The sequence below is a fragment of the Myxine glutinosa genome, chromosome 4 (assembly GCF_964187855.1).
Source record: "Myxine glutinosa chromosome 4, kmMyxGlut1.1, whole genome shotgun sequence".
NCBI classification, from domain to species: domain Eukaryota; kingdom Metazoa; phylum Chordata; class Myxini; order Myxiniformes; family Myxinidae; genus Myxine; species Myxine glutinosa.
This window is the reverse complement of record NC_136264.1, coordinates 149,964,479-149,990,917: the sequence shown is the minus strand read 5'-3', so window position 1 is coordinate 149,990,917 and position 26,439 is coordinate 149,964,479. Positions and strand designations below refer to the sequence as shown.

Genomic DNA, 26,439 nt, shown 5'->3' with positions numbered 1-26,439 from the left:
CTAGGAGAAATTTTTGCCCACTCCTCCATGCATAATTCTTTCAGCTGTGCGATGTTTGAGGGGTTTCTTGCATGCACAGCTCGTTTCAAATCCCCCCACAACATCTCTATGGGATTTAGATCCGGGCTTTGACTTGGCCATTCCAGAACCCTCCATTTCTTTCTTTTCAGCCATTCCTTGGTGGATTTACTGGTATGTTTAGGGTCATGTTGCAAGGTCCACCTTCGGTTGAGCTTCAACTTTCCGACAGATGGCCTCACATTATCCTCAAGCACCCTCTGGTACAATGAAGAATTCATAGTGGATTCTATGATGGTGAGCTGCCCAGGCCCTGATGCAGCAAAGCTGCCCCAAACCATAATATTTCCACCACCATGCTTTACAGTTGGTATCAGGTTCTTGAGGTCAAATGCTGTCTTTGGTTTTCGCCAAACATGTCTTCTGGTACTGTGGCCAAATAGCTCTACCTTTGACTCATCTGTCCAGAGCACATTGTTCCAGAAGTGCTGGTCTTTGTCTCGGTGTTCATTGGCAAACTTTAGTCTTGCCCTGATGTTCTTTCTGGACATCAAAGGTTTCCTCCTGGCACACCTCCCATGTAGATCAAATTTGTGCAGCCTCTTTCTAATGGTATACTTGTGCACTTTGACATCAACAGTGGCAAGAGCTGCCCTCAGGTCCCGTGATGACATTCTGGGGTTCTTAGAGACTTATTTCAGCATCTTGCGGTCTGCTCTCGGGCTGAACTTGCTGGGGCGGCCTGGCCTGAACAAGTTGGCAGTTGTTTGGAATCTTCTCCACTTGTAGATGATCTTCCAGACAGTCGAAAGATTGATTTCAAATTGTTTGGAGATCTTTTTAAATCCCTTCCCAGACTCGTAGGCATCTATAACCTTCTTTCTGAAGGCCTCAGAGAGCTCTTTTGATCAGGGCATGGTAACGCCACACACTTCAACAACAAACAGCAAACCAAACTAAATGTCTGAGGTTTAAATGAGACAGGTTCCTCCAAGATCCTCTCTAACGATGTTCTAATCATTTGCACCTGAGCTGGTGCACCTGATTCTAATTTTAGGTATTTGAAGTAATGATAAATGTAGGGGTGTACTTACTTTTTCCACATGCAAAATTTGCATTTATGTTTATTTAAATTATACAATGGACCACAAAATGTAAATGTTTCATGATATTTGTTATATTATATCACCTTTATCTATCAATATTGTTGAAATGAACATCAAATAGCTGTATGTTGAAATATGTTGAAAAAGTCAAAACTTTACATGGGGTGGGTGTACTTACTTTTTCACGTGACTGCATAAGGTCTCACAGCTGACAATGCATATCAGAGCAAAAACCAAGCCATGAGGTCGAAGAAACTGCCTTCAGAGCTCAGAGACAGGATTGTGTCGAGGTACAGATCTGGGGAAGCCTACAAAAATATTTCTGCTGCATTGAAGGTTCCCAAGAGCACAGTGGCCTCCATAATACTTAAATGGAAGAAGTTTGGAACAACCAGGACTCTTCCTAGAGCTGGCCGCCCTGCCAAACTGAGCAATCGGGGGAAAAGGGCCTTGGTAAGAGAGGTGACCCAGAACCCGATGGTCACTATGGCTGAGCTCTGGAGATCCTGTGTGGAGATGGGATAAACTTCCAGAAGGACAACCATCACTGAAACACTCCACCGATCTGGGCTTTATGGCAGAGTGGCCAGACGGAAGCCTCTCCTCAGTGAAAGACTGAGGACTGAAAGACTGAAAGACTTTGGAGATCTCGCGAGATCTTTGCTTTGTCGGCGAGTCACGTTTTTTCGAAGCTGTCCACGCTCTCACACTTTCGAAGTTAAGTAATTGTTCACAATTGTGTTTTTGTCGAAACTGTATTTATTGTTCGGTGTGTGTACCTATAGTGTGTCCTTAGGAAGATTCTCGGTGTTCATTTTTCATACCTGCACAGAAAATCGTCGGTCAATTCATGCCACGTCTTTTGAGGCCTTGTCGGCTTCCGTGTCCTACCTTGAGGCTTTGTTTTTCTCTCAGCGGTCTGTCTATTGTGCTCCAATTACTTTCGTTCTCTGTTTTTCCCAGTCTTTTCACCCCATACGTCCTTGTTTAAAATCTCAACTCAAAAAAATATATATATATGCCTTTTTTATTCTTATTCGTTGTTCTTATTCGTTCATTTGTTGTTCTTATTCATTTGTTCGTTCTTCGATCACGTGTTTCACCTCCATTTCCCCAGATAGTTTTCACTGTTAATTTAAAAATATTTAAACTTTCCCCTGAAGTACTGTATTCTGTCGTATATTATAACACCTTTTTCTTCTTCTTCTTTAAAAGGGTGTTTTCGACTTGCTCACCAAATCTATTCCTTCCAAAAAAATATTCCATCTCTTACAGTTCCTCTTTCCTACATTCCCTAAACTCACCTGCACTCCACCCCACCCCCCCCCCCCCCCCCCCTCCAGCTTCCTCAAACGTATTTTTGACTCGAAGGTCACAAGAAACTCATTTTGCAATAAATGTTCGTTTCCCATTAATCGTACACTTTCTAAAATCCAATCTCACCCCTCCCCTCCTAATCTTCCCCATCACCCCTCCCCTCCAAATCTCCCCCCTTGCCCCTCACCTCCAAATCTTTCCCATCACCCATCTCTTTCAAATCTTCCCCCTTGCCCCTCCCTTCCAAAACTTCCCCATCACCCATCCCTTTCAAATCTTCCCCCTTGCCCCTCCCCTCCAAATCCTCCCCATTCACCCATCCCTTTCAAATCTCCCCCCTTGCCCCTTCCCTCCTAAACTCCCCCCACACCCCTCCTAGACTCCCCCTCGCCCCTCCCCTCCTAGACTCCCCCTCGCCCCTCCCCTCCTAGACTCCCCCCTCACCCCAGCCCCTCCAAATCTCCCCCATCTCCCATCCCTTTCAAATCCCCCCCCTTGTCCCTTCCCTCCTAAACTCCCCCCTCGCCTCTCCCCATCAAATCTCCCCACCCTCATTTCTTCTCCATTTCCCCCCTCTCACCCCTCCTCCGCAAAGCATCCTCCCCGCTTCTTCCCCCTTCCAACTCTCACATCCATCTCCCCCAACCTTCTGCCTCCCTCTTCCCCCTCCCCAAATAACACCTCACTGTGCCTCACCCAATCACCATCAAACCTTTTGTCCGCCCCATCCTTCCCTTTCTCTGAGCTATTCTGAAATCTCTGACACACCTTCAACAGCTCTCCCTACCTCTTCCTCCTCTTCCACATCTTACCCAAAAAACCCCTGTTCTGTATCCGATGCTCCCCCTTCGTCTTCATTAACGGTATGGACCTCAAACATCCGGGGCCTTCGCTCAAACTTGACTGATCTCTCCATACAGGTTGCTTCTGACAAACCAGACGTGATCTGCTTAACAGAAACTTTCCTCCTTCATGATGTCTCTGATTCCTTAGTATCTCTCCCAGGTTACTCCCTCCTCCGGTATGATAGACCTGAGCCTCGTCCTGGAGGTGGGGTTGCTATCTTTATCAAAAACTCTCTTCCTCATTCGCCCTGCACTGCCCTCTCTCCACCTCACCCCCAGGAATACCTCTGGCTACGGCTTCCCCTTCGCTCCCACCCTTTGTTCATATGTGTGTTGTACCGCCCACCAAACAGTGATGACTCCATCTACATCTCGCTGTCTGATATTATGGACCAACTTCTATCTACTCATCCCAACTCGCTCTTCCTCATATGTGGTGATTTCAATTGTCACCATGCCAGTTGGCTGGGTGTGGGTACCTCTCTCACCAGCCATGGCTCCTCAGTAAAGGACTTCTGTGACTCACTGGGACTGACACAATCTGTCAATTTCCCAACCCGGATCTCAGTCAACGGAGCACCTTCTCTTCTGGACTTGGTTATGACTAACTTCCCTGAAAATGTCTGCTGCTCTTCTTCTGCTCCAATCGGCTCATCTGATCATGTGCTTGTTAAAGTGGACATCTCTCTGACCATTCTCAGAGAGCCTCCTCAGCGTCGACAAGTCTGGAATTTCACTCAGGCCAACTGGCACGGTCTTCAAGCAGCCATCAATCATCTGGACTGGTCTCCCATCTCTACTGCCTCTGACATCAACTCATCCTGGGAATTCTTCCAAAGTAAATTGCTCTCTCTCATGCACAGATGTATCCCATCTCATCTTCAGTTGTCATACCTTTCCTCCCGTCCATGGTACACGGAATCTTGTGGTGAGGCTGTTGCCCAGAAACAACTTGCCTTCGTCTCCTGGAAAGCAAATCCAACGGAAGGAAATCTCATTTCCTTTCACAAAGCCCGAAACAAGTGTGTGTCCACCCTCAGGAGAGCCAGGAAACATTATCTCTCCGTTCTCAAGACTGAACTCTCTTATCTGTCTCCCTCTTCCAAATCCTGGTGGCGTCTGGTCAAATCTGTTTCTGGTGTTTGTTCCCCCTCCATCCCCTCCCTTACCTCAAATGGCTACACAGCTGACTCCGCACGTGAAAAAGCTGAATGCCTCCACTCTGTGTTTACCTCTAAATCTTGTGTCCCAAACCCATCCCTCTCTGTACCCACCGTACCCAGTCGTACCCAGCTGCTCCTGGACTCCGTGTCCTTTCCTCCTGAGAAGGTGGAAAAGTTTTTGTCAACCCTCGACTCTGATTCTGCAACTGGACCTGACTGCATCAGCCCACGGGTCCTAAAATCCTGTTCTTCCGCTCTTTCACTCCCTCTCTCTGTTCTCTTCACCCTCTCTTTTGCTCAAGGTCATCTGCCTTCTGCTTGGAAATCAGCCAACATCACCGCTTTACACAAAAAAGGTGCAAAAACAGATCCTTGCAACTACAGACCAATCAGCCTTCTCCCAATTATCAGCAAAGTCATGGAATCCATCATTGCTTCAGATATGAAATCTTTCCTCTTCTCCAATGGCTTGAACTCTGATCATCAATTTGGTTTCAGACCAGGTCACTCTACTCTGGACATGCTGCTTCTGCTGTCTCAACAATGGCTGGAGGTCCTCAATGCCCAACAGGAAATTAGAGCTGTCTCCCTTGACATATCATGTGCCTTCGATACGGTCTGGCACCCCGCTCTGCTCACCAAACTCTCCTCCTTTGGTATCCATGGAAATCTCAACGCATGGCTGGCGGACTTCCTCTCTAGTCGCAGTCAACGTGTGGCCCTCAATGGGTTTCTCTCATCTCCTCTTCCTATTCAGGCTGGAGTTCCCCAAGGCAGTGTTCTGGGCCCTGTGCTTTTTCTGGTCTTCATCAATGATCTCTCTGACTCTCTTGAAAATCCTCTCTATCTCTTTGCTTATGACTCTACTCTCTACCGCTCCATTCCTCATCCCTCAGATCGGCAGTCTGCAGCCTCCTCGCTCTCTGCAGACCTGGACAAAATCACAGACTGGGCAAACAAGTGGAACATGTCTTTCAATCCGGACAAATCTCACACTCTTACGATGTCTCTCCGAAAAGACCGACTGGAAAACCCTCCCATCCACTTTCTGAATAATCCTCTCCAAGAAGTTCTGTCACTAAAGCTTTTGGGTCTCACTATCTGCCATGATCTTTCCTGGGAAAACCACATTTCCAAGCTGGCTTCCAAAGCCAGTCGCCGACTGGGCATCCTCCGTCGTGCGAAGTCCTTCATTGGCACACCTGAGATCCTCACCACCTACAAGGCTTTCATCCGCAGCTCAATGGAGTACTGCTCTCGCCTCTGGGCTGGTGCTCCTGCCTCACACCTAGCTCGTCTTCACGCTGTTGAAACCAAAGCGTTCAGAATCATTGGAATCTCCCGCGATGAAGCTATCTCCAAGGGCCTTTCACTTACTCACCACAGGCAGGTTGGTGGTCTTTCCGCCTTCTACCGACTCCTCTCCGGCCTTGCTCCCCCAGCTCTCTCTGGGCTCTGTCCCCCAAATATTCCTACAGGTCGCACAAGATCTGCCTGCAACCCTCTTATGGTTAAACTGCCAAAATCAAGACTCTCTGCTCACCTTCACTCCTTCATTCCTCTTTTCTCCCGCCTCTGGAACAAACTCCCTCACTCTCTTCAATCCCACTCCTCCCTCCAGGTCTTTAAAACAGCTGTTCACCACCATCTCTTATCTTCCCCCATCCAAAACCTTGATCTTTTCTACCCCCGCTAATTTCACCCCAATTCCACTTTTTTGAAATACCAACTTCTGTCCTGGAAGTCATTGGTGTCCTTGTGTTTTATACTTCTCCCACCCCCCCCCCCCCCCTTCCCAAGCCTCCTCCCCCCAAGCCCTCTCCCTTCCACACATCTCCCTGCTCTCAAATGTTGTGTTTGTGTGCTTCTCCTTCTGTCCCCATCTTGTCTTCCGCTCCCTCTTTTTATATATTTTGTTTGTCGGGTTGATTTGTTTGTGAAGTAAATGTTAGCTCTTTCACGAGCCTCGATTCAGTATACAAAAAAAAAAAAAAAAAAGGGGGATTAACCCCCCCTTGGTAAGGGGAGTGCCGACCCCCGAATCCGCAACAATTGGTGTCTGGGAGTGGGATTGGATCCGAACCAAATTTTTTCACATCTGAAAAATATTTGGTCAAAATTTTGAGCGGCCGAAATTTTTATTAAAAGATCCAAATTGAGTCGTGCCATGGATAGTCAAGGCGATCGGATGCCGGTGGGGGAAAATGAGGGGGTCGAGGAATGTTTAGAGTCAACCCAGGACCCCAGGGAAGAAGTGGGAGTAATGGAAGAGGGGATTGAAGAAGGTGCGGTAGCAGGGGTTGCAGGCGCACAAAATGGCGGCGCCTCGCACATGGCGACGAGGGCCGCGCCCGCTGCGCAAATGGGGGTAGGCGACATGCAAGCCTTCATGGCGCAATTCATGGCAGAAATGAGAGAGATGGGGAACCAATCCAAAAGAGAAATAATGGATGCCCAAAAGAATGAAATAAATGAATTACTTGTTAAAATGGACATCCAAGAGGAAAAAATGGATACCCGAGGGGAGTTAATAAAAAAGATGGGATAGGACATAGACCGCAGGTCAAGCGGGAAAGGCACACCGGTATGCGACGGGGTAACGCGGCTTGAGAAGCGCGGGGGAAGCGAGATTGAGCAAAGCACGGCCAGGTGGACCGGCGTAGAAATCGCGACACGGGGTATGGGAAAGCCGACGACCGCCGGAGTAGGAAAGAAAATTTTATTAGCGCCAGCGGTCGTCGAGGAAAGAGAAAATGGATTAATAATAGTTGAAATTGGGATTAAGAAGACGCCGGACTTAGAAAAGCACTCGCGGGAGGAAGAAATGGAATGCACACAAGGTCTGGATTCGCATCGTGATGCCGTGCTTAATAACCCAAATGAAAGTTTGCAGGTGGTGGTGGAGCGAAGAGGAGGAAGCGCCGAGGTGAGCAGGAGTGTATATAACAGAAATGTATATGGCGCGAAGAGATTTTGCGGGAAAGTGTTTAGCGCAAAAAGAATTTTCGCGCGCTTGGGATTCCAGCGTAACCCGGGCGCCTGTGGGAGGTCCGTGGTGCGCTGTGAGTGGAAATGGCGCGCGTGTAAGAAAAAAGTGTGCGTCGAAGAGTGCGTGTGTTACAGAGTGTGAAAATGAGGATGAATGCACATCGGAGTGTATGCGTGATGAATGTGACACGGAGTGTGAGTTGGTTGAGGAGCGTGTGCGAGGATGCACACCTGAGTTGGTTGTGGAGCGTGTGATTGGGTGTGCGACAGGGGATTACACACCAGTGGGTAGGTGTGCACTGAGTGGGTGGATGCAGGAGTGCACCCCCATGAGTGGTATGGAGTACGTACCGAGGGAGTGTGCACGAGGGAGTGCAGTGACAGAATGTACGGAGTGTGTGGAATGTACGAGAGGCGTTGGAGCGCCGCGTTTGATGAGTGTAGAACAGAACGCGTGGTGTGAGAATGCAATCCGAGCATCGACGTTAACCGGCACAGCGTTCAGGCCGACGTTTAGCCGACGCGAGCTCTCGGGGCGTGGTGCGCTTTGTGTGCTGCGGGGGCCGGCCGGGATCGGTGCCGCGTCGCTCCTGCACGGAGCGCCGTGCACGATCCGGGCCGGGCTCCGCCCTGCACGGTCGGTGCCGCGTTTTGTTAGGCAAAGTGATCGGCCCGATTCGAGGGGAAGGAGAAGGGTTCGGAGCGGCGCCCCCTTGCGGTGGCGGCGCTCCAGCCGGGCAAGACTGGGCAATCGCGCTTGAGAGCGCAAGGCCCTGCGTAGGGATGGTGCTTGGAGCCTTGGCCCGACAAAACCTCCTCCCCTGAATCCGAATGCCGGACGGACTCAACCTGCAGGAGACAGACCATCCGTACGCATTGCTCGGTTTTTCGAAACCGAGCCGTGGAAATGCATTGACGCACCGAGAGGCTCAAGTTTAGTGAACGAATAGTGATAGTGATGGCGAATGGTATGCGGTGAAGAGGGATGGTAGATCTACCATCCCTCACATCGCATCTTTTTGGGGCAAAGGAGCTTTAGCATTTATGGGGTATGGCGGTGCAAACTAGCCCGGGAGGGTTAGGATAAATGATTAGGGACCTAGAGATGACCATCGGTGACTCAAGATTTAAGTAGTGACATTTGTACCTGTAGTGGGGACGTAGAGTAGAGTAGTTGGATGATAATGACGTGGGATGTGCAATAGTATAAGGGATGACAGGGAAGCACTAAGTTATGGGGAAAACCAGGTAGATTAAATGATGCAGTGTGTTTGTAGTGAGGGTGATGAAATGAGGAATTGGTATGGAAGTCCCCGGTAGTGCTGGTGATGAAATAAGGCAATGGTTTGGAGAAGTGGAAGTGTATTGAGCAGAGTATCGAGGATGTGTGTGATTGTGCATTGAGTGATTGGCTTGCATGGTGGCAAGTGAGAATGGTTGGATGGAATAGATGGTCTGGAGTAAATGGAGTATGGAATGAATGGTGTGGAGTGAGTAGTGTGGAATATGTGGAGTGGAGTGTGTGGTGCGAAGGAGTGGATGGGGGAAGGATGGACCCCTTCACGAACACCCGGAGAGGGTGGTTTAAAAGTAGGTAGAGGGAGTAGGTAAATTGTGGTTGGATATTGACATCTGTGGTGCGAAAGTAGCAGAGTACTGCTTGATGGGTGCATTAGTGGAGTGAAATGACTGGGCGTGTGGCCTGTTAGTGAGAAAGATTAAATGGGCACTCCGCCACTGTTAGTCTGTCGGCCAGGTGAGGCCGCAGGTAGGCTCTGGGAGCCAGGTTAGAGTTCAGAGTTAGAGTTCAGCGGGGCCCGAGGATCCGGAGGACGGACCCGGGTGGCCCAGTGCCAGAGAGGGCACCGAGGGCGTAAGCGCCAGGGAGGGCCTCCCCCAGGTAGGTTAGGGTGAGGAGCAGGTAAGCTCGGGTGGCGACGTACAGTGGCGGAGGTGTGCAGGTGAGTGGACCTGCTGGTGAGCCACACGACCCAGCCCTGAAATTGTGCGAGGGCACAGGGAGTTGAATCGGGTGAGTGAGACCCCAAATTGGAGAGCGCCACAGTATGTGCAATGGGAATTGGTTTTTAGAACCGCATAGTTTAATGATGGCCAATGGATTGGCAGGGCAAGACCACGGGTAGAGTAACTGTGTTAATGTCATTTAGAAGCATAGATAGGATGAAAATCTCTTCGCACCATCCGCATCCACTCACCAAGGTGATAAACTCCACACCATATTTTGCAACTACAGTATTTGGTTAGAATGAAAGACGCATCATGACGTTGGGGTGACACTGTATGTAATTCCATCCCTTCCTTTTTGGGAGGGATTTTTTTTTTTTTTGTGTACAGAGTCGAGGCTCGTGAAAGAGCTAACATTTATCAAACAAACAAATCAAACAAACAAGCAAACAAAGTATATAAAAAGGGGAGCGGTCGACAAGATGGGGAGAGAAGGGGAGGAAGCACACAAACACAACATTTGAGAGCAGGGACATCGGGAGATGTTTTTGGAGGGAGAGGGCCTGGGGGGAGGCAGGAAAGGTATAAAACGCAAGGACACCAAGGACTTCCAGGAAAGAAGTCAAAAGTCACCTCAAAAAAGTGGATTTGGCGTGAAATTAGCGGGGGTAGAAAAGATCAAGGTTTTGGATGGGGGAAGATAAGAGATGGTGGTGAACAGCCGTTTTAAAGACCTGGAGGGAGGAGTGGGATTGAAGAGAGTGAGGGAGTTTGTTCCAGAGGCGGGAGAAAAGAGGAATGAAGGAGTGAAGGTGAGCAGAGAGTCTTGATTTTGGCAGTTTAACCATAAGAGGGTTGCAGGCAGATCTTGTGCGACCTGCAGGAATATTTGGGGGACAGAGCCTAGAGAGAGCTGGGGGAGCAAGGCCGGAGAGGAGTCGGTAGAAGACGGAAAGACCACCAACCTGCCTGCGGTGATTAAGTGAAAGGCCCTCGGAGATAGCGTCATCGCGGGAGATTCCAATGATTCTGAACGCTTTGGTTTCAACAGCGTGAAGACGAGCTAGGTGTGAGGCAGGAGCACCAGCCCAGAGGGGAGAGCAGTACTCCATTGAGCTGCGGATGAAAGCCTTGTATGTGGTGAGGAGCTCAGGTGTGCCAAGGAAGGACTTCGCACGACGGAGGATGCCCAGTCGGCGACTGGCTTTGGAGGCCAGCTTGGAAATGTGGTTTTCCCAGGAAAGATCATGGCAGATAGTGAGACCCAAAAGTTTGAGTGACAGAACTTCTTGGAGAGGATTATTCAGAAAGTAGATGGGAGGGTTGTCCAGTCGGTCTTTTCGGAGAGACATCGTAAGAGTGTGAGATTTGTCAGGATTGAAAGACATGTTCCACTTGTTTGCCCAGTCTGTGATTTTGTCCAGGTCTGCAGAGAGTGAGGAGGCTGCAGACTGCCGATCTGAGGGATGAGGAATGGAGCGGCAGAGAGTGGAGTCATCAGCAAAGAGATAGAGAGGATTTTCAAGAGAGTCAGAGAGATCATTGATGAAGACCAGAAAAAGCACAGGGCCCAGAACACTGCCTTGGGGAACTCCAGCCTCAACAGGAAGAGGAGATGAGAGAAAACCATTCAGGGCCACACGTTGACGACGACTAGAGAGGAAGTCCGCCAGCCATGCGTGGAGAATTCCATGGATACCAAAGGAGGAGAGTTTGGTGAGCAGAGCGGGGTGCCAGACCGTATCGAAGGCACGTGATATGTCGAGGGAGACAGCTCTAATTTCCTGTTTGGCATTGAGGACCTCCATCCATTGTTGAGACAGCAGAAGCAGCATGTCCAGAGTAGAGTGACCTGGTCTGAAACCAAATTGATGATCAGAGATCAAGCCATTGGAGAATAGGAAAGATTTCATATCCGAAGCAATGATGGATTCCATGACTTTGCTGATAATTGGGAGAAGGCTGATTGGTCTGTAGTTGCTAGGATCTGTTTTTGCACCTTTTTTGTGCAAAGCGGTGATGTTGGCTGATTTCCAAGCAGATGGCAGTTGACCTTGAGCAAAAGAGAGGGTGAAGAGAACAGCGAGAGGGAGTGAAAGAGCGGAAGAACAGGATTTTAGGACCCGTGGGCTGATGCCGTCAGGTCCAGTTGCAGAATCAGAGTCGAGGGTTGACAGAAACTTTTCCACCTTGTCAGGAGGAAAGGACACGGAGTCCAGGAGCAGCTGGGTACGACTGGGTATGGTGGGTACAGAGAGGGATGAGTTTGGGACACAAGAATTAGAGGCAAACACAGAGTTGAGGCATTCAGCTTTTTCACGTGCGGAGTCAGCTGTGTAGCCGTTTGAGGTAAGGGAGGGGATGGAGGGGGAACAAACACCAGAAACAGATTTGACCAGACGCCACCAGGATTTGGAAGAGGGAGACAGATAAGAGAGTTCGGTCTTGAACCGAACCAAGGTGATAAAGTCCTTCCTTGGCATCCGAGATGGTGTAGCACCACCATCTCGGATTGATGATGAATTTGGAACTAGAGGGGATGGATAGGACAAAACGTAGAGACTGATTTGTAAATTGTGTAAATACGGGTAAGGGCAAGGGTAGGGTAGGTGACATGGGGTGTGACGAACGGATAGGGACGAGCTTTCTCGGCTCGCTCTCCTGCACCCTTCATGTCTGCATTATTTCGTATTGATGTGTACCCTTGTGCCCTTGCTCGCTGCTTTGCTTGTCCTCCTTCCCCCACTCATGGACTTGTTTTTTTTGGGCGCAGGTGGGTGGGGGAGTGAGCAGGTGGCCGTAGTTGTGTGCCCGCACCTTTGCTGCCTCTGGCCTGCACTGATGCACCATATGGACCACACTGGCACCACTCATGGACCACACGTTCTGTGGCCTAGCACCACCTTATGGACCACACGTACTGTGGCCTGGCGTCTCTGCTGGGACCGGCCACTGTGGCCAGCGGTGTCTGATTGCGGACCACTGTGTTTTAAGTGGCCGCCATGCCATGCAGGTGGACCACCTAAGTTGGCCCTGCTGGCCAGAAATAATAAAAAGCGGACGCGGTGTGTGCCCTTTTATTCTTAAATAACATCAAGCAAGAAGACCCATCGACAACCAGGACCAGCGGCCCAGCAGACAAGCAGAGAAGAAAGAAGACTCCATTTTATTATTTTAAAATATGTGTTTTGTGCCTTTTCTTGATGGTGCTTTTTGGTGCTTTTGGTGCATTTTATGATTTGGTGCATATGGTATGGTGTATCAGTGCAGTGCATGGCGATGATTTTCCTCATCAAAAGTTCTGCTTTTCCCACAAAAGACAGGTCCTGGGTGACAGTGTAAATAATTAGTGTTTTTGTAAATAATGCTCCCCACCGGCTAAATGTGTAGTTTCAAAATAATTCCGCAATTCGGTTAGTCTGTGGGCATGAGTCTGATAGGTAGAATGCAACGCAGCAGGCGGGACATATTTAGTGTTAAAACTGTCGCACTCAGGGTGAGGTTAAAAGTAGAGGGTAACCACACCTAAGTGCCACACTAAGTTAAAGTTGTTTCGGCCTGGGACGGGCCTGGAGGAAAGGAGGGTGCAGTGTTGTGGTTTTGAGAACCCCTCACTTTGTAAATAAATAATCGCTTCTTGTAAATATTCCATCATTTTAAAGGTCAAAGGTCACACCCATAGTTAGGCCATATGCAACACGTCGGACACCATAGGACTATCAGTTATTTCCTTAGTATGTGTTTCAGATAAGGCTGTGTTCCCAATAGTTGAATCTGCGTTGCATTAATTAAATAAGATAGGCCCCATTCCGTCCATTTTGCTCGCCTCTCTCTCCAAATTGTGTTACGCGCCTCTGCTCGCCCAGCAGCGTTCGCTGCCTCGCTCCAAACGCCATTACGCACACGGTCAAGCTTGGAAAAGAAGGGGGCGGAGCGCCAAGAACGAGACGTGGCCCTGTCAACAAGCCGTCAAGGGCGGAGCCGGTGAGCCCTCGCTATCCAACCAGGGCTGAGGTGAGCTCACTGGCGGGCGTGTCTCTATGAAGCGCGCATTGATTTCAAAGCGCGTTATATAAGCACAAGCGCGAGGACTGCTTTGAGAACTGCGCGAGGGAGCTCCATTGTTAAAGAACTGCGCAGGGGACCGTTGCTATTGAGAGAACGGCGCGGAGACGGCGGATGATAAGAACACTGCACAGAGGATCGCTTGGAACCATCGTTTGATACGAACTGCCATTTGAGACGGACCTTGATTGATCGGGAGAGAGAGAGCGTTCGGCACGCTATACGCATGCAGCATTCCAGCCCCTCGCATATGTAAGGTCCGGTCGTGCGCCAACGACATGCGAAGCTGCCTGCCGTTCTTCGCCCGCGGACCCGGAGCCTGGACCAGATCCCATCGCCTGGACCATCTGCCTGGACCTTCCTCCCCTACCACTACCATCCCGTGTGAGTCTGTCTGTTTGTCCGGGGTTGTAAGTAAGACTGTATAGTTAAGCTTGCCCTTGTATATTCCTTTCGTTTCTTCTTTTGGGTTTTTGTACATAATTAATAAACCCACTCTTTGTTCTTCTTATTTTCTGGGTTTTCTCTTATTCGATCGTTTGCGTCCTTTCTTTCAATTGAGTACCTGTGGCACGATAGGAACCGCTCAGGATCGGGTTTAGTTTTATTGTTAACGGCTCGAACCGCGGATTGCTAACCGCTCGGCATTTACCATCATATCCGTGGTTCGAGCGGGAGTTATTTCCCTGCTCGCGGTCGGGGTTAGTAAGTAGGTATTTGGGACTTCATTGACCAATCACCCTAGCTGATTCCGACCGGGAGGAGCGTCATAATTTCCAGGATTGGGGGACGGCCAGCTTAAAAGACAAAGGGATTAACCCCCCCACCCCCTTGATAAGGGGAGCGCCGACCCCCGAATCCGCAACAATATGTATATACACAAATATATAGGTCTTGAACGCACCTTTAAACAGTACTGTATATCATTCTCTAACAGGGGGATCCCACAGTGGGTGAGTGAGCATTGGTGAAATTTCCAATGTTTTTGGAAATTTAGCGATTTGTGCAAACAATACACTGAGCAATAGTGTCTGTCTGTTGTCTGTCCCACTATCAGATGAGTCCCACTATCCCTGCTCTTCCATGAGCCTCAACTCCTACAAATATGATAAATAAAAGCCGCCTAGGCTTCTGTTGCCTTGTGTTGAAGCACGTAGCCTTTTCTATCTGTGGACATTTCGGGATGCTTTGGTAGAATTTCGGGATTTCGGGAATTTTGGGATGCTTTTCTGTCTTCTACCGACTCCTCTCCGGCCTTGCTCCAACAGCTCTCTCTGTGCTCTGTCCCCCAAATATATCTACAGGTCGCACAAGATCAGCCAGCAAGATCAGCCAGCTCTTATGGTTAAACTGCCAAAATCAAGACTCTCTGCTCACCTTCACTCCTCTTTTCTCCTGCCTCTGGAACAAACTCCCCCACTGCTTCAATCCCACTCCTCCCTCCAGCTCTTTAACACAGCTGTTCACCACCATCTCTTATCTTCCCCCATCCAAAACCTTGATCTTTTCTACCCCCGCTAATTCACCCCAGATCCACTTTTTTGAAATTCCAATTTCTTTCCTGGAAGTCCTTGCAGTGCCCATATGTTTTATACCTGTCCCACCTCCCCCCCAAGCCCTCTCCCTCCCACAGTTCTCTCGATGTCCCTGCTCTCAAATGTTGTGTTTGTGTCCTTCCCCCCTCTCTCCCCATATTGTCTACCGCTCCCCTTATTTTGTGTTTTATGTGTCGGTTGACTTTTTGTGTGATTAATGTTCGCTCTTTCACGAGCCTCGATCTTGAATCTTGTATACAAAAAATAAAAATAAAACCCGCCTACTTGTTGATTTCTCTGAAATCAAAGTTGAAGAGCAACGCAACCCAAAGCGTGGGGAGGAAAGCAAGATGTACAGTACGTATGGTGAAACACCATGGTATGGTCTATGTATTCTTACCCACAAATATCCAGGCGCTGTCTCTGTACTGTTTATGCCATGAACTCTTGTCTGCCACCCCCAGCCTCGCCTCCTTCTCATTCAGTTCGTTTATCAATTTCACTTTTGTCAGCGGGCTGTGGGATCACACACACAATACCATGCAGCTCTTACCACCATTCACCATACAAATGTTATTTCAATAACGAGCACTGTACTACTCTGTGGATACCACTACCAGGCCGAGGCGTAACTGGGAATTATCAAACTGAAGCTCGTACGGAGTACAAAAGTCAACTTGAAGCTCCGATTACTTCATGATGATGGTTCAAAAAGTCGACGTCCTCGGATCAAACAACGAGCGCCGGGAATACGTTCGATTTCACATCAACAACATGTACAGAAATTACAGTGCGTCGCTCGCACTTCCCAGGTCGCCCATTGGCCTGTTGGAGTCACGTGCGCAGTGACGCAAACGCAGCGTAACAAAGGTCACGTGATTCCTAAACTTCCGGGAGATAAACCAGGCTGTGTTCATCGCCAAGTGAGTGAGCGCTCGCCAAGTGAGTGGGTTAAGCACTCAAGCGATAATGAACGGCTGGCTTGGCAAGCAACAGCAAGCTGATTGGTTATGGAACAGTTCCTTTGCGGTTCGGACAATGCTTCAGGGTGGCATCATTGGTTGAGGGAGTGATGCAGTGCCCCCTGCTGGTTATGGCAGGAATTTGTAATTTGACCATGGTACCGGCAACGCCAACAGCTCGCCTACTCTTCGCGAAGGACACCCGTGGTACACCGTGGAATCCTCAACGAATGAAGCAAATGTGTCTGCCAACCCACTTTTATCTCCACACAGCTGAATTGGCTACCATGGCTGAATGTTGAAGTCAATACACCGCCATCTTGAGACACCAAAAATAAGCCACAGTAAGCATTGTTCGTATCAAGTGTCACAGTGGCGTACATATATTACGTATGAAATTCTATCGTTCTCAGCCTGAAGGGAAATTGTGCAAATAAATCTTTGCCAAGTATCATTCACAAACGGTTGCAGGGCAAAATGTTTGTGGAAAAAAAAAATAATAAGGAATTTTTTTTTTTTGTAGATAAAAAATCGGGGGAATGGAGGGGATGTGATGGCGGTTTTAAGCTGAAGAATCAACAACACTGACACACACACACACACACTATCCCTTGACGTGACTCTCACAAACATCACAATGTACACAATCAGCCATCCATACTCATGCTCAACCTACAAGTCCTGGCAATATCCCTGTGCCCCTCTATCCACAATGTTTATGGGTCCCTATCTAATTCCAATTTAAACGTATCTACTGTTTCTGCTGCCACTTCCTTTCCAGGGAGACCATTGTATACATTAACTACTCTGAGTAAAAGACTTACCTCTCCTCTTCTTTACTCTCACGCTATGGCCCCTAGTCCTCTATCTAGCTGGGCCTGGAATCAATCGAGTAGCCTTGCGCCATAATATGTTAATGTGGTTACTGGCCAGTGTTTCCACTCGGGTTTTTCGAATTTCACCAATCGGGTGCCTAAATTTCACCAAATTGAAGTAGATTTCACCAAATGCCAAGTTTTCATTGGATATCGACTGCTAAATGATAACAAACTTGCAAATATTGTTTACGATACAAACTTTATTGACAAATGAACTGTCGAACAAACTTTTTTAACGAAAAGAGGCGTAAAGTTCGCAAAAGGCCTCATCATTTGCCGTGGTCTGACGTCACCGGCCCTTCCCTCCAATCAGTGCGCAGCTTGTTGGTAGGTCTTTTTCGTCCTCCGCACCGATTGGCTCAATGTTTGCGCCTCCCTCACTGATTGGCCGAGGTGTCATTGGTCGCACTTCGATTGTCGGTGGCCAATCAGTGTGGCCCGCTTCTTGTACGCCCCTCCCCCTTGTCAATCAAAGGTCCTCCTGGGCGTGGCTATTGCTTGCCATGCACGATGTTTGCCTGTCATGGTGTTGTACTGGTGATGTGGCTGACTGCGGCCCCATCGGTGGTGCCCCGAACTGGCTTCCTGTTGGTTCTTAACTACTTAACATGCCCCGCCCCCTCGTATTGTAGATATTTCACCAGATTTCGACCAATTTCGATTTCTTCCACCAGATCACCAGACTCGGACCGATTTCACCCAATTGGGTGAAATTTCACCAAGAGCAGCAACGAAGGTTACTTCCGTTGGTCAGTGACGTAAAATATGCATCATCGCTATTGCGCATGCGCGCCCCCGCGGTTCCGGTGTCTTGGCTATATTGGTGTGCTGTTGCCTCATCCGATAAAGTGTGATGATTAAAAGCTGATGTTACAACAAAGGCTGAACATGTTTTGGTTGGACACTTGCTCCGAAGGAAGGAGAGGTGTTTACCCCCTTTGCTGGCGCTGCACTAAACCCTCTCCTTGGTAGCTACAGTGCATTCAGAAAGTATTCAGACCCCTTCATTTTTTTTTCACATTTTGTTATGTTGCAGCCTTATGCTGAAATCGTTTAATTTCATTTTTTCCCTCATCAATCTGCACTCGATACCCCATAATGACAAAGAGAAAACAGGATTTTAGAAAGTTTTGCAAATTTATTAAAAATAAAAGACTGAAATATCACATTTACATAAGTATTCATACCCTTTGCTATGACACTTGAAATTTAGCTCAGGTGCCTCCCATTTCTCTTGATCATCTTTGAGATGTTTCTACACCTTGATTGGAGTCCACCTGTGGTAAATTCAATTGATTGGACATGATTTGGAAAGGCACACACCTGTCTATATAAGGTCTCACAGCTGACAACGCATATCAGAGCAAAAACGAAGCCATGAGGTCGAAGGAACTGCCTACAGAGCTCAGAGACAGGATTGTGTCGAGGCACAGATCTGGGGAAGCCCACAAAAAAATTTATGCTGCATTGAAGATTCCCAAGAGCACATAGTCCGTGGGCTGAGTAGGGTTTACATGCACCCCCCCCCCCCCCCCCCCCACAACTTAACTTCCCGGGTATGTCCATGTACCCCCCACCCTAGGGGTTAGGAAAAACCATGTTAACAGAAAAAAAAACTCATTCCCAAGGTACCTCCCATGCATATTTTGATGTTACCCCCCTGTGTCAGTGATTTCCGAAAATTAGGGGAACATTTCCGAAAAATGAAAATACTAACTGAAGTTAAAAGTAACAGTTTATATTTAAACTTACCCAGCCATGCAAGTGCAGTGGGCATCTTGCACGACTCCGTCACTGTTTGTGGCCAGCCATGGGCGATATGAAGGGTCATTAGCCCGCTGTGATGGACGGACATCAGCTTTCAAGATAATCAACCCTGTTGCAGACTTGACATGATGTACTGTCTGCACGAAGCCAGCAGTGAAGTACCGATGGGCCTCCAGTGACTTAAAAGCCTATTGCTGCAAGCTATAAGTTGTTGCTGTATATAAGTTGTATAGCTGTTGCTATAAGCTGCCCGCCCACTGCACTTGCATGACTGGGTAAGTTTAAATATAAACTATTACTTTTAACTTCAGTTAGTATTTTCATTACATCACAGCTACAGAAAATATAAGTAACTGTTGTGTGTATCACGCATGTATATACATGTACGCACGCATTGCTACCCGTGTTTGATTTCATCGGCCGTTCGGTTGTCAGGTGTCAGCGGGTGAAAGTACCCGGCTGTACTTTCATACCTGATGTGCTCGTGAGGTACATGTACACATCCGCGAACTGAACATCCGGCCAGGCCGTCGGGTCGTTGATCCACGCACTTGCCGGTAACCGGTACGGACAAATTGCAAGGCCAATTGCCGATAATTTGGTCTCGTATCTCTCTTTAGCTTCGCTTGGAAGATTGTCAAAATAGTTGTAAGACGTGCTGATATAAGTGGCCTGTAGTATGTGACGAAAGTCGTAAGTTAAACCGTTGCAACAACACAAAATCTAGCACTTTCCTGCGCAAGTCTGCAAACACAAAGCACGCACACTGCAAGCGCGCGGCGTGATTGTTTTCATCGGTCTAGCAACGTGACGCCGTTACTAAGCGGAAGTGATGTCACTCCACCCCCACCCATTGACGGGCACGCGCGAGACGACGCGGCTTGTGATTGGTCAATCGATTAAACGCCCTCATATCCGGATGTTCTGTAGACTTCGCCGATTCGCCCAATGTGTCACGTGGTAACGTATACCAACATTTGAATATTCGTAGTCGCAATTCTGTGCATTATTTCCCATTTACGAGCAGTATTTCGTAGTGGGAATAAAGACATGGAGAAGAGGTCCAATGCTTTATAAACTAGATGGTATTCATAGAATACTTACCTGCGGAGTCCACTTGGTGCGAGCCAACTCTTTTTGGACGTTTTTTTTTTTTAGTTATTCAATATGGCTGCCAGAGCACGTAAGCGACGCCATCATAAATTTTTATTCTCTAATATAATTGTTGCATGGATCAAGCTCAATAAATTTCACTGATCAGACTAAGCGTTGTCCGTTGAATTATCACGTCATAATTGCGGCACCAATGACGTCATTAACCCCACTGTTCCCCATATGGAGTTCATTACAATGAGCCACATTTCAATTTTTTCCATGGAGCAGTTTTAGAGATTATAGAGGTGAAAAGTTTTTCGTTTTTTTTTCAAAAAGGCACCTGGACCAGAGCACGTAAGCGAGCTTGACCAATGACGTCATAATTATAATGAGACCAATTCTGCAGGAGCCACTCAAATTCTGAAAATTTAGTGTTCATCACAAGTTGCAGAGGATTTTAAAAATATATATATACTGATCAGATCAAGTATTGTACTGGTCGAATTATTACGTCATAATGGAGGCATCGATGAGTAACATCTTATTCCGCATGGGGTGTACTTGACAATGAGCCATGTTTGATTCCCCCCCCCCCCCCCCCCAATCAAGCGGTTTGGGAAAGGCGTAACGTTTTTCCAAGACGTCCATACGACATGACCTATGACGTCATAATAATCATTAAAATGTTCTGCAGGAGACCCTCCAATGGTGAAAATTTCATGTCAATTGGACCAGTGGTCGAGCGGCACACAATTGCTTAACCCCATTTTTGCTTCACGATCCACAGGGTAAAACCCAGAATCTGTACAAATGTAAACTAAAAACTAAGTGTAGCCTATGGTGGTCTGGTGTTAAAAGTTAAATTGCCATGTAGGTTCTGCAAGATGGGACTTAAATTACCAGGCAATCTTGCTTTAACACGAGAAACATTGAGGTGCAGTTAAAAAGGAAAGCTGAAAGCAGAGCTGCCAAAGCTGTTCAACCACATTCCAGGCCAAAGACAGAAAACAAAAGGGCGATCCACGTCAAAGCTGTCAGTTTTAAACTGTTAGGCGAAGACTACAACACAACAACAGGCATTTTAAAGCCATTTTCCCTGCAAGAGCGGGGGTCAGCGAGAGAATAATTGCACGCAAGACAAATTAAGAAATCCTATTAATCAACCACCACACCTGCACACTTCATGATGCAAATGGTAAGTCACAATGGGCCATTTCAAATGTGCCCACACACCATGGTTTAGAGTGACGTTCCGCAACCTACGGGTTTGGGTCGCACGACCCAATGTTTGGGTCGCACGATCGTTTCAGAAATCGCGAGAAAAAAAACAACAAACTTTATCGACGATTTACTTCTCTCGCCTGAACAGAACAGAGATCAAACGAACGCCGGCACAAACTTTATGGTGTGGACTCTTCGACCGCGCTGTACCGATGTACCGTGATGTACCGTGCGTGCATCCGGGCAGTCAGATCATACGTTTAGTTTCCGACACGCGAATGTCCATCGCTTTTCATTCGAAAGATTGAGCTGTGAGCGTAAGGTACTCGCCATGGCTAGAAAGTATCACCCTGTGTTCCTGAACTATGGGTTCACCTTCAATATCGATAAGCACAATGTTCATCGACCACAGTGTGTGATATGCCTTGACGTGTTGGCCAACGAGTCCCTCAGGCCCCAAAAGCTGAAACGGCACCTCGAGAAGAAACATGGAGATCATGTCAACAAGTCGCGGGAGTTTTTTCTCCAGAAAGAACGCGAGATGGACAACAGCAAGTCAGTAATGAGTGACCAAACTGACTGACCAAATCCAGCTACCTGGTGGCGGAGAAGATAGCCAAAGAAAAGAAACCATACACTATTGCGAGTAGGTTTTTGTTTTTATTCGTAAAAGTATTTCACTGCATTGGCGGTTTGTAAGTTCATAAAGTAATACATGGCGCTGTAAGTATAGTTAAATTTAGTTTTTCATTTCGTCTTTAGAATATTGATGTGTCGGGTTCTTGCTTACTATTACTCGTGCCATGTATACGTTGGTATATCACAACTTCGTAAATTTTATTGTTTGTTGCAATACAGCCATTCTTAAACTTTGCCTTTTTTTAAAGTACGTTCGGCAATCACATCGTACATATTGAATTTTTATGCCTTGGAACAGCGGTTCTTCACCTGGGGGTCGTGACATACGTGCATACGCGAACAAAATACTGTGTGGTATGTACCTTTGTTAGGTTCCTAAAAACGGGCTCAACAAATTGATGTTATTTATGACCCCTGGAAAACCCCCAAACGACCCCCAGGTTAGGAACCGCTGCCTTGGAACAAAATCAAGATGAATCTTAAAGTGAAAGAAATGTTCAGGTGTTGTTTTATTTATCTTGTATTGCAGAGCAACTCATCCTGCCATGCGCCAAGGCGATGTGCAGAGAAGTGCTTGGAGAGACGGCGGCTTCCAAGATGAGCACCATTCCGCTTTCTGCCGACACGACTCGCCGACGGATAATAGACATGGGCGAAGACAGAGCACCAACTGATCGCAAACCTAGAGGCCAACAAGTTTGTCATCCAGTTGGACGAGTCAATGGACATCGCAGGTGTTGATCCTCATCTTTGTTCGTTATCAGCATGGCGATTTTATTGATTTGGGCTTGCAAGTTTCACTTTCGGGTTCAATCAGTGAAAGTTGTTTGTTTAATGTTGTTCATGATAACGGAACATTGAACCTGGAAATAAGTTTTTTTTTTTTTTTTTTGTATACAAGATCGAGGCTCGTGAAAGAGCGAACATTAATCACACTAAAAGACAAACCAACACAAAACATATTACATCAGGAGCGGGAGACAAGATGGGGAGAGGGGGAAGGACACAAACATTTGAGAGCAGGGACCGAGAGACATGGAGAGATCTGAGGGGGCGAGGGCTTTGGGGGGGGTGGGGCATGGGAAGGGGGCGGTGGGAGAGGTATAAAACATATGGACACTGCCAGGAAAGAAGTTGGAATTTCAAACAAGGTGGATCTGGGGTGAATTAGCGAGGGTAGAAAAGATCAAGGTTTTGGATGGGGGAAGATAAGAGATGGTGGTGAACAGCTGTTTTAAAGACCTGGAGGGAGGAGTGGGATTGAAGGGAGTGAGGGAGTTTGTTCCAGAGGCGGGAGAAAAGAGGAATGAAAGAGTGAAGGTGAGCAGAGAGCCAAGATTTCGGCAGTTTAACCATCAGAGGGTTGCTGGCAGATCTTGTGCGACCTGCAGGAATATTTGGGGGACAGAGCACAGAGAGCTGGGGGTGCAAGGCCGGAGAGGAGTCCGTAGAAGACAAAGACCACCTACCTGCCTGCGGTGAGTGAGTGAAAGGCCCTCAGAGATGGCTTAATCGCGGGAGATTCCAATAATTCTGAAAGCTTTGGTTTCAACAGCGTGAAGCCGAGCTAGGTGTGAGGCAGGAGCACCGGCCCATAGGGGAGAACAGTATTCCATTGAGCTGCGGATGAAAGCCTTGTATGTGGTGAGGAGCTCAGGTGTGCCGAGGAGCTCAGGTGTGCCGAGGAAGGACTTCGCACGACGGAGGATGCCCAGTCGGCGACTGGCTTTGGAGGCCAGCTTGGAAATGTGGTTTTCCCAAGAAAGATCATGGCAGATAGTGAGACCCAAAAGCTTGAGCGACAGAACTTCTTGGAGAGGATTGTTGAGAAAGTAGATGGGAGGGTTGTCCAGTCGAGCTTTTCGGAGAGATAGTAAGTGTGAGATTTGTCAGGATTGAAAGACATGTTCCACTTGTTTGACCAGTCTGTGATTTTGTCCAAGTCTTCAGAGTGAGGAGGCTGCAGACTGCCGATCTGAGGGAAGAGGAATGGAGCGGCAGAGAGTGGAGTCATCAGCAAAGAGATAGAGAGGATTTTCAAGAGAGTCAGAGAGATCATTGATGAAGATCAGAAAAAGCACGAAGCCCAGAACACTGCCTTGGGGAACTCCAGCCTGAACAGGAAGAGGAGATGAGAGAAACCCATTCAGGACCACACGTTGACGACGACTAGAGAGGAAGTCCGCCAGCCATGCGTTGAGATTTCCATGGATACCAAAGGAGGAGAGTTTGGTGAGCAGAGCGGGGTGCCAGACCGTGTCGAAGGCACGTGATATGTCGAGGGAGACAGCTCTGATTTCCTGTTTGGCATTGAGGACCTCCATCCATTGTTGAGACAGCAGAAGCAGCATGTCCAGAGGAGTGACCTGGTCTGAAACCAAATTGATCAGAGATCAAGCCATTGGAGAAGAGGAAAGATTTCATATCCGAAGCAATGATGGATTCCATGACTTTGCTGATAATTGGGAGAAGGCTGATTGGTCTGTAGTTGCTAGGATCTGTTTTTGCACCTTTTTTGTGCATAGCGGTGATGTTGGCTGATTTCCAAGCAGATGGCAGTTGACCTTGAGCAAAAGAGAGGGTGAAGAGAACAGAGAGGGTGAGATAGAGCGGCAGAGCAGGATTTTAGGACCTGTGGGCTGATGCCGTCGGGTCCAGTTGCAGAATCAGAGTCGAGGGTTGACAGAAACTTTTCCACCTTGTCAGGAGGAAAGGACACGGAGTCCAGGAGCAGCAGGGTACGACTGGGTATGGTGGGTACAGAGAGGGATGGGTTTGGGACACAAGATTTAGAGGCAAACACAGAGTTGAGGCATTCAGCTTTTTCACGTGCGGAGTCAGCTGTGTAGCCGTTTGAGGTAAGGGAGGGGATGGAGGGGGAACAAACACCAGAAACGGATTTGACCAGACGCCACCAGGATTTGGAAGAGGGAGACAGATAAGAGAGTTCGGTCTTGAGAACGGAGAGGTATTGTTTCCTGGCTCTCCTGAGGGTGGACACACTTGTTTCGGGCTTTGTGAAAGGAAATGATTTCCTTCCGTTGGATTTGCTTTCCAGGAGACGAAGGCAAGTTGTTTCTGGGCAACAGCCTCACCACAAGATTCCGTGTACCATGGACGGGAGGAAGGGTATGACAACTGAAGACGAGATGGGATAAATCTGTGCATGAGAGCAATTTACTTTGGAAGAATTCCCAGGATGAGTTGTCAGAGGTGGTAGAGATGGGAGACCAGTCCAGATGATTGATGGCTGCTTGAAGACCGTGCCAGTTGGCCTGAGTGAAATGCCAGACTCGTCGACGCTGAGCAGGCTCCCTGAGGATGGTCAGAGAGATGTCCACTTTAACAAGGACATGATCAGATGATCCGATTGGAGCAGAAGAAGAGCAGCAGACATTTTCAGGGAAGTTAGTCATAACCAAGTCCAGAAGAGAAGATGTTCCGTTGACTGAGATCCGGGTCGGGAAATTGACAGATTGTGTCAGTCCCAGTGAGTCGCAGAAGTCCTTTGCTGAGGAGCCATGGCTGGTGAGAGAGGTACCCACACCCAGCCAACTGGCATGCTGACAGTTGAAATCACCACACATGAGGAAGAGAGAGTTGGGATGAGTAGATAGAAGTTGGTCCATATTATCAGACAGCGAGATGTAGATGGAGTCATCACTGTTTGGTGGACGGTACAACACACATGAACAAGAGGTGGGAGCGAAGGGGAAGCCGTAGCCAGAGGTATTCCTGGGGGTGAGATGGAGAGAGTGCAGTGCAGGGCGAGTGAGGAAGAGAGTTTTTGATAAAGATAGCAACCCCACCTCCAGGACGAGGCTCAATTCTATCATACCGGAGGAGGGAGTAGCCCGGGAGAGATAGTAAGGAATCAGAGACATCATAAAGGAGGAAAGTTTGTTAAGCAGATCACGTCTGGTTTGACAGAAGCAACCTGTATGGAGAGATCAGTTAAGTTTGAACGAAGGCCCCGGATGTTTGAGGTCCATACCGTTAATGAAGAGGAAGGGGGAGCATCAGATACAGAACAGGGGGGAGGAGGGGTAGGGTAAGATGTGGAAGAGGTGGAAGAGGTAGGGAGAGCTGTTGAAGGTGTGTCAGATTTCAGAATAGCTCAGAGAAAGGGAAGGATGGGGCGGACAAAAGGTTTGATGGTGATTGGGTGAGGCACAATGAGGTGTTATTTGAGGAGGGGGAAGAGCGAGGCAGAAGGTTGGGGGAGATGGAGGTGAGAGTTGGAAGGGGGAAGAAGCGGGGAGGACGCTTTGAGGAGGGGGAGTGAGAGGGGGGAAATTGAGAAGCAATGACGGTGGGGAGATTTGAAGGGGAGGGGTGAGGGGGGAATTTGAAAGGGAGGAAGTTCAGCTGCATATTGGGGTTTTTTTCAGTAAAAGTTATTCTTGTAATTATGAACTGATAAACAAAACATTAAGTTCATCATCTATTCATGATGAAGATTAAAATAAAGTTCAAACACCTTATCTTGGCATGTCACTGAAGTTTTATTCTATTTCACAAAAGATACACCGCCAATGAATGTTGAGATTCATCTTCATCCGGATTCATCTCTTCCAAAGCTGCTAAGGCAGGGAGTTTACGCCTGATTGGCTGACAATATCAAGTGGGCGGTGCCTGTGATCGAAGTCGCTGCTCATTCTCAAGGGGGGCGTGGTCTCGCTCTCACGGCCGTGGAGATCCGTACAAAACAAGGACAGCGTTTGGTTCGATTGTCGTCACCGATTTATTGTTCAATTACGAATTGTACTACTGTACAAAGATGATGAACCGAACCCTTACCAATATATTAACGGCATAAGCAATCGATATTTTCGTGACGGTTTGGGTCCTGGGCTAAAAAGGTTGCAGAACGCA

The 26,439-nt window shown here is 48.0% G+C and overlaps 1 protein-coding gene across 1 annotated transcript in view; it reads right to left on the bottom strand.

The window, feature by feature from the left end:
* The window catches only part of RBMX2 (RNA binding motif protein X-linked 2), a 53,385-nt gene that overhangs the window by 26,845 nt on the left and 101 nt on the right, over positions 1 to 26,439 (bottom strand). The window contains exons 2-3 of the mRNA XM_078775325.1: positions 16,789 to 16,811; positions 15,403 to 15,518 (exon numbers count right to left, since the gene is read on the bottom strand). Coding sequence (XP_078631451.1) covers positions 15,403 to 15,518; positions 16,789 to 16,811 — 139 coding nt within the window. The remainder of the gene's footprint in view (positions 1 to 15,402; positions 15,519 to 16,788; positions 16,812 to 26,439) is intronic.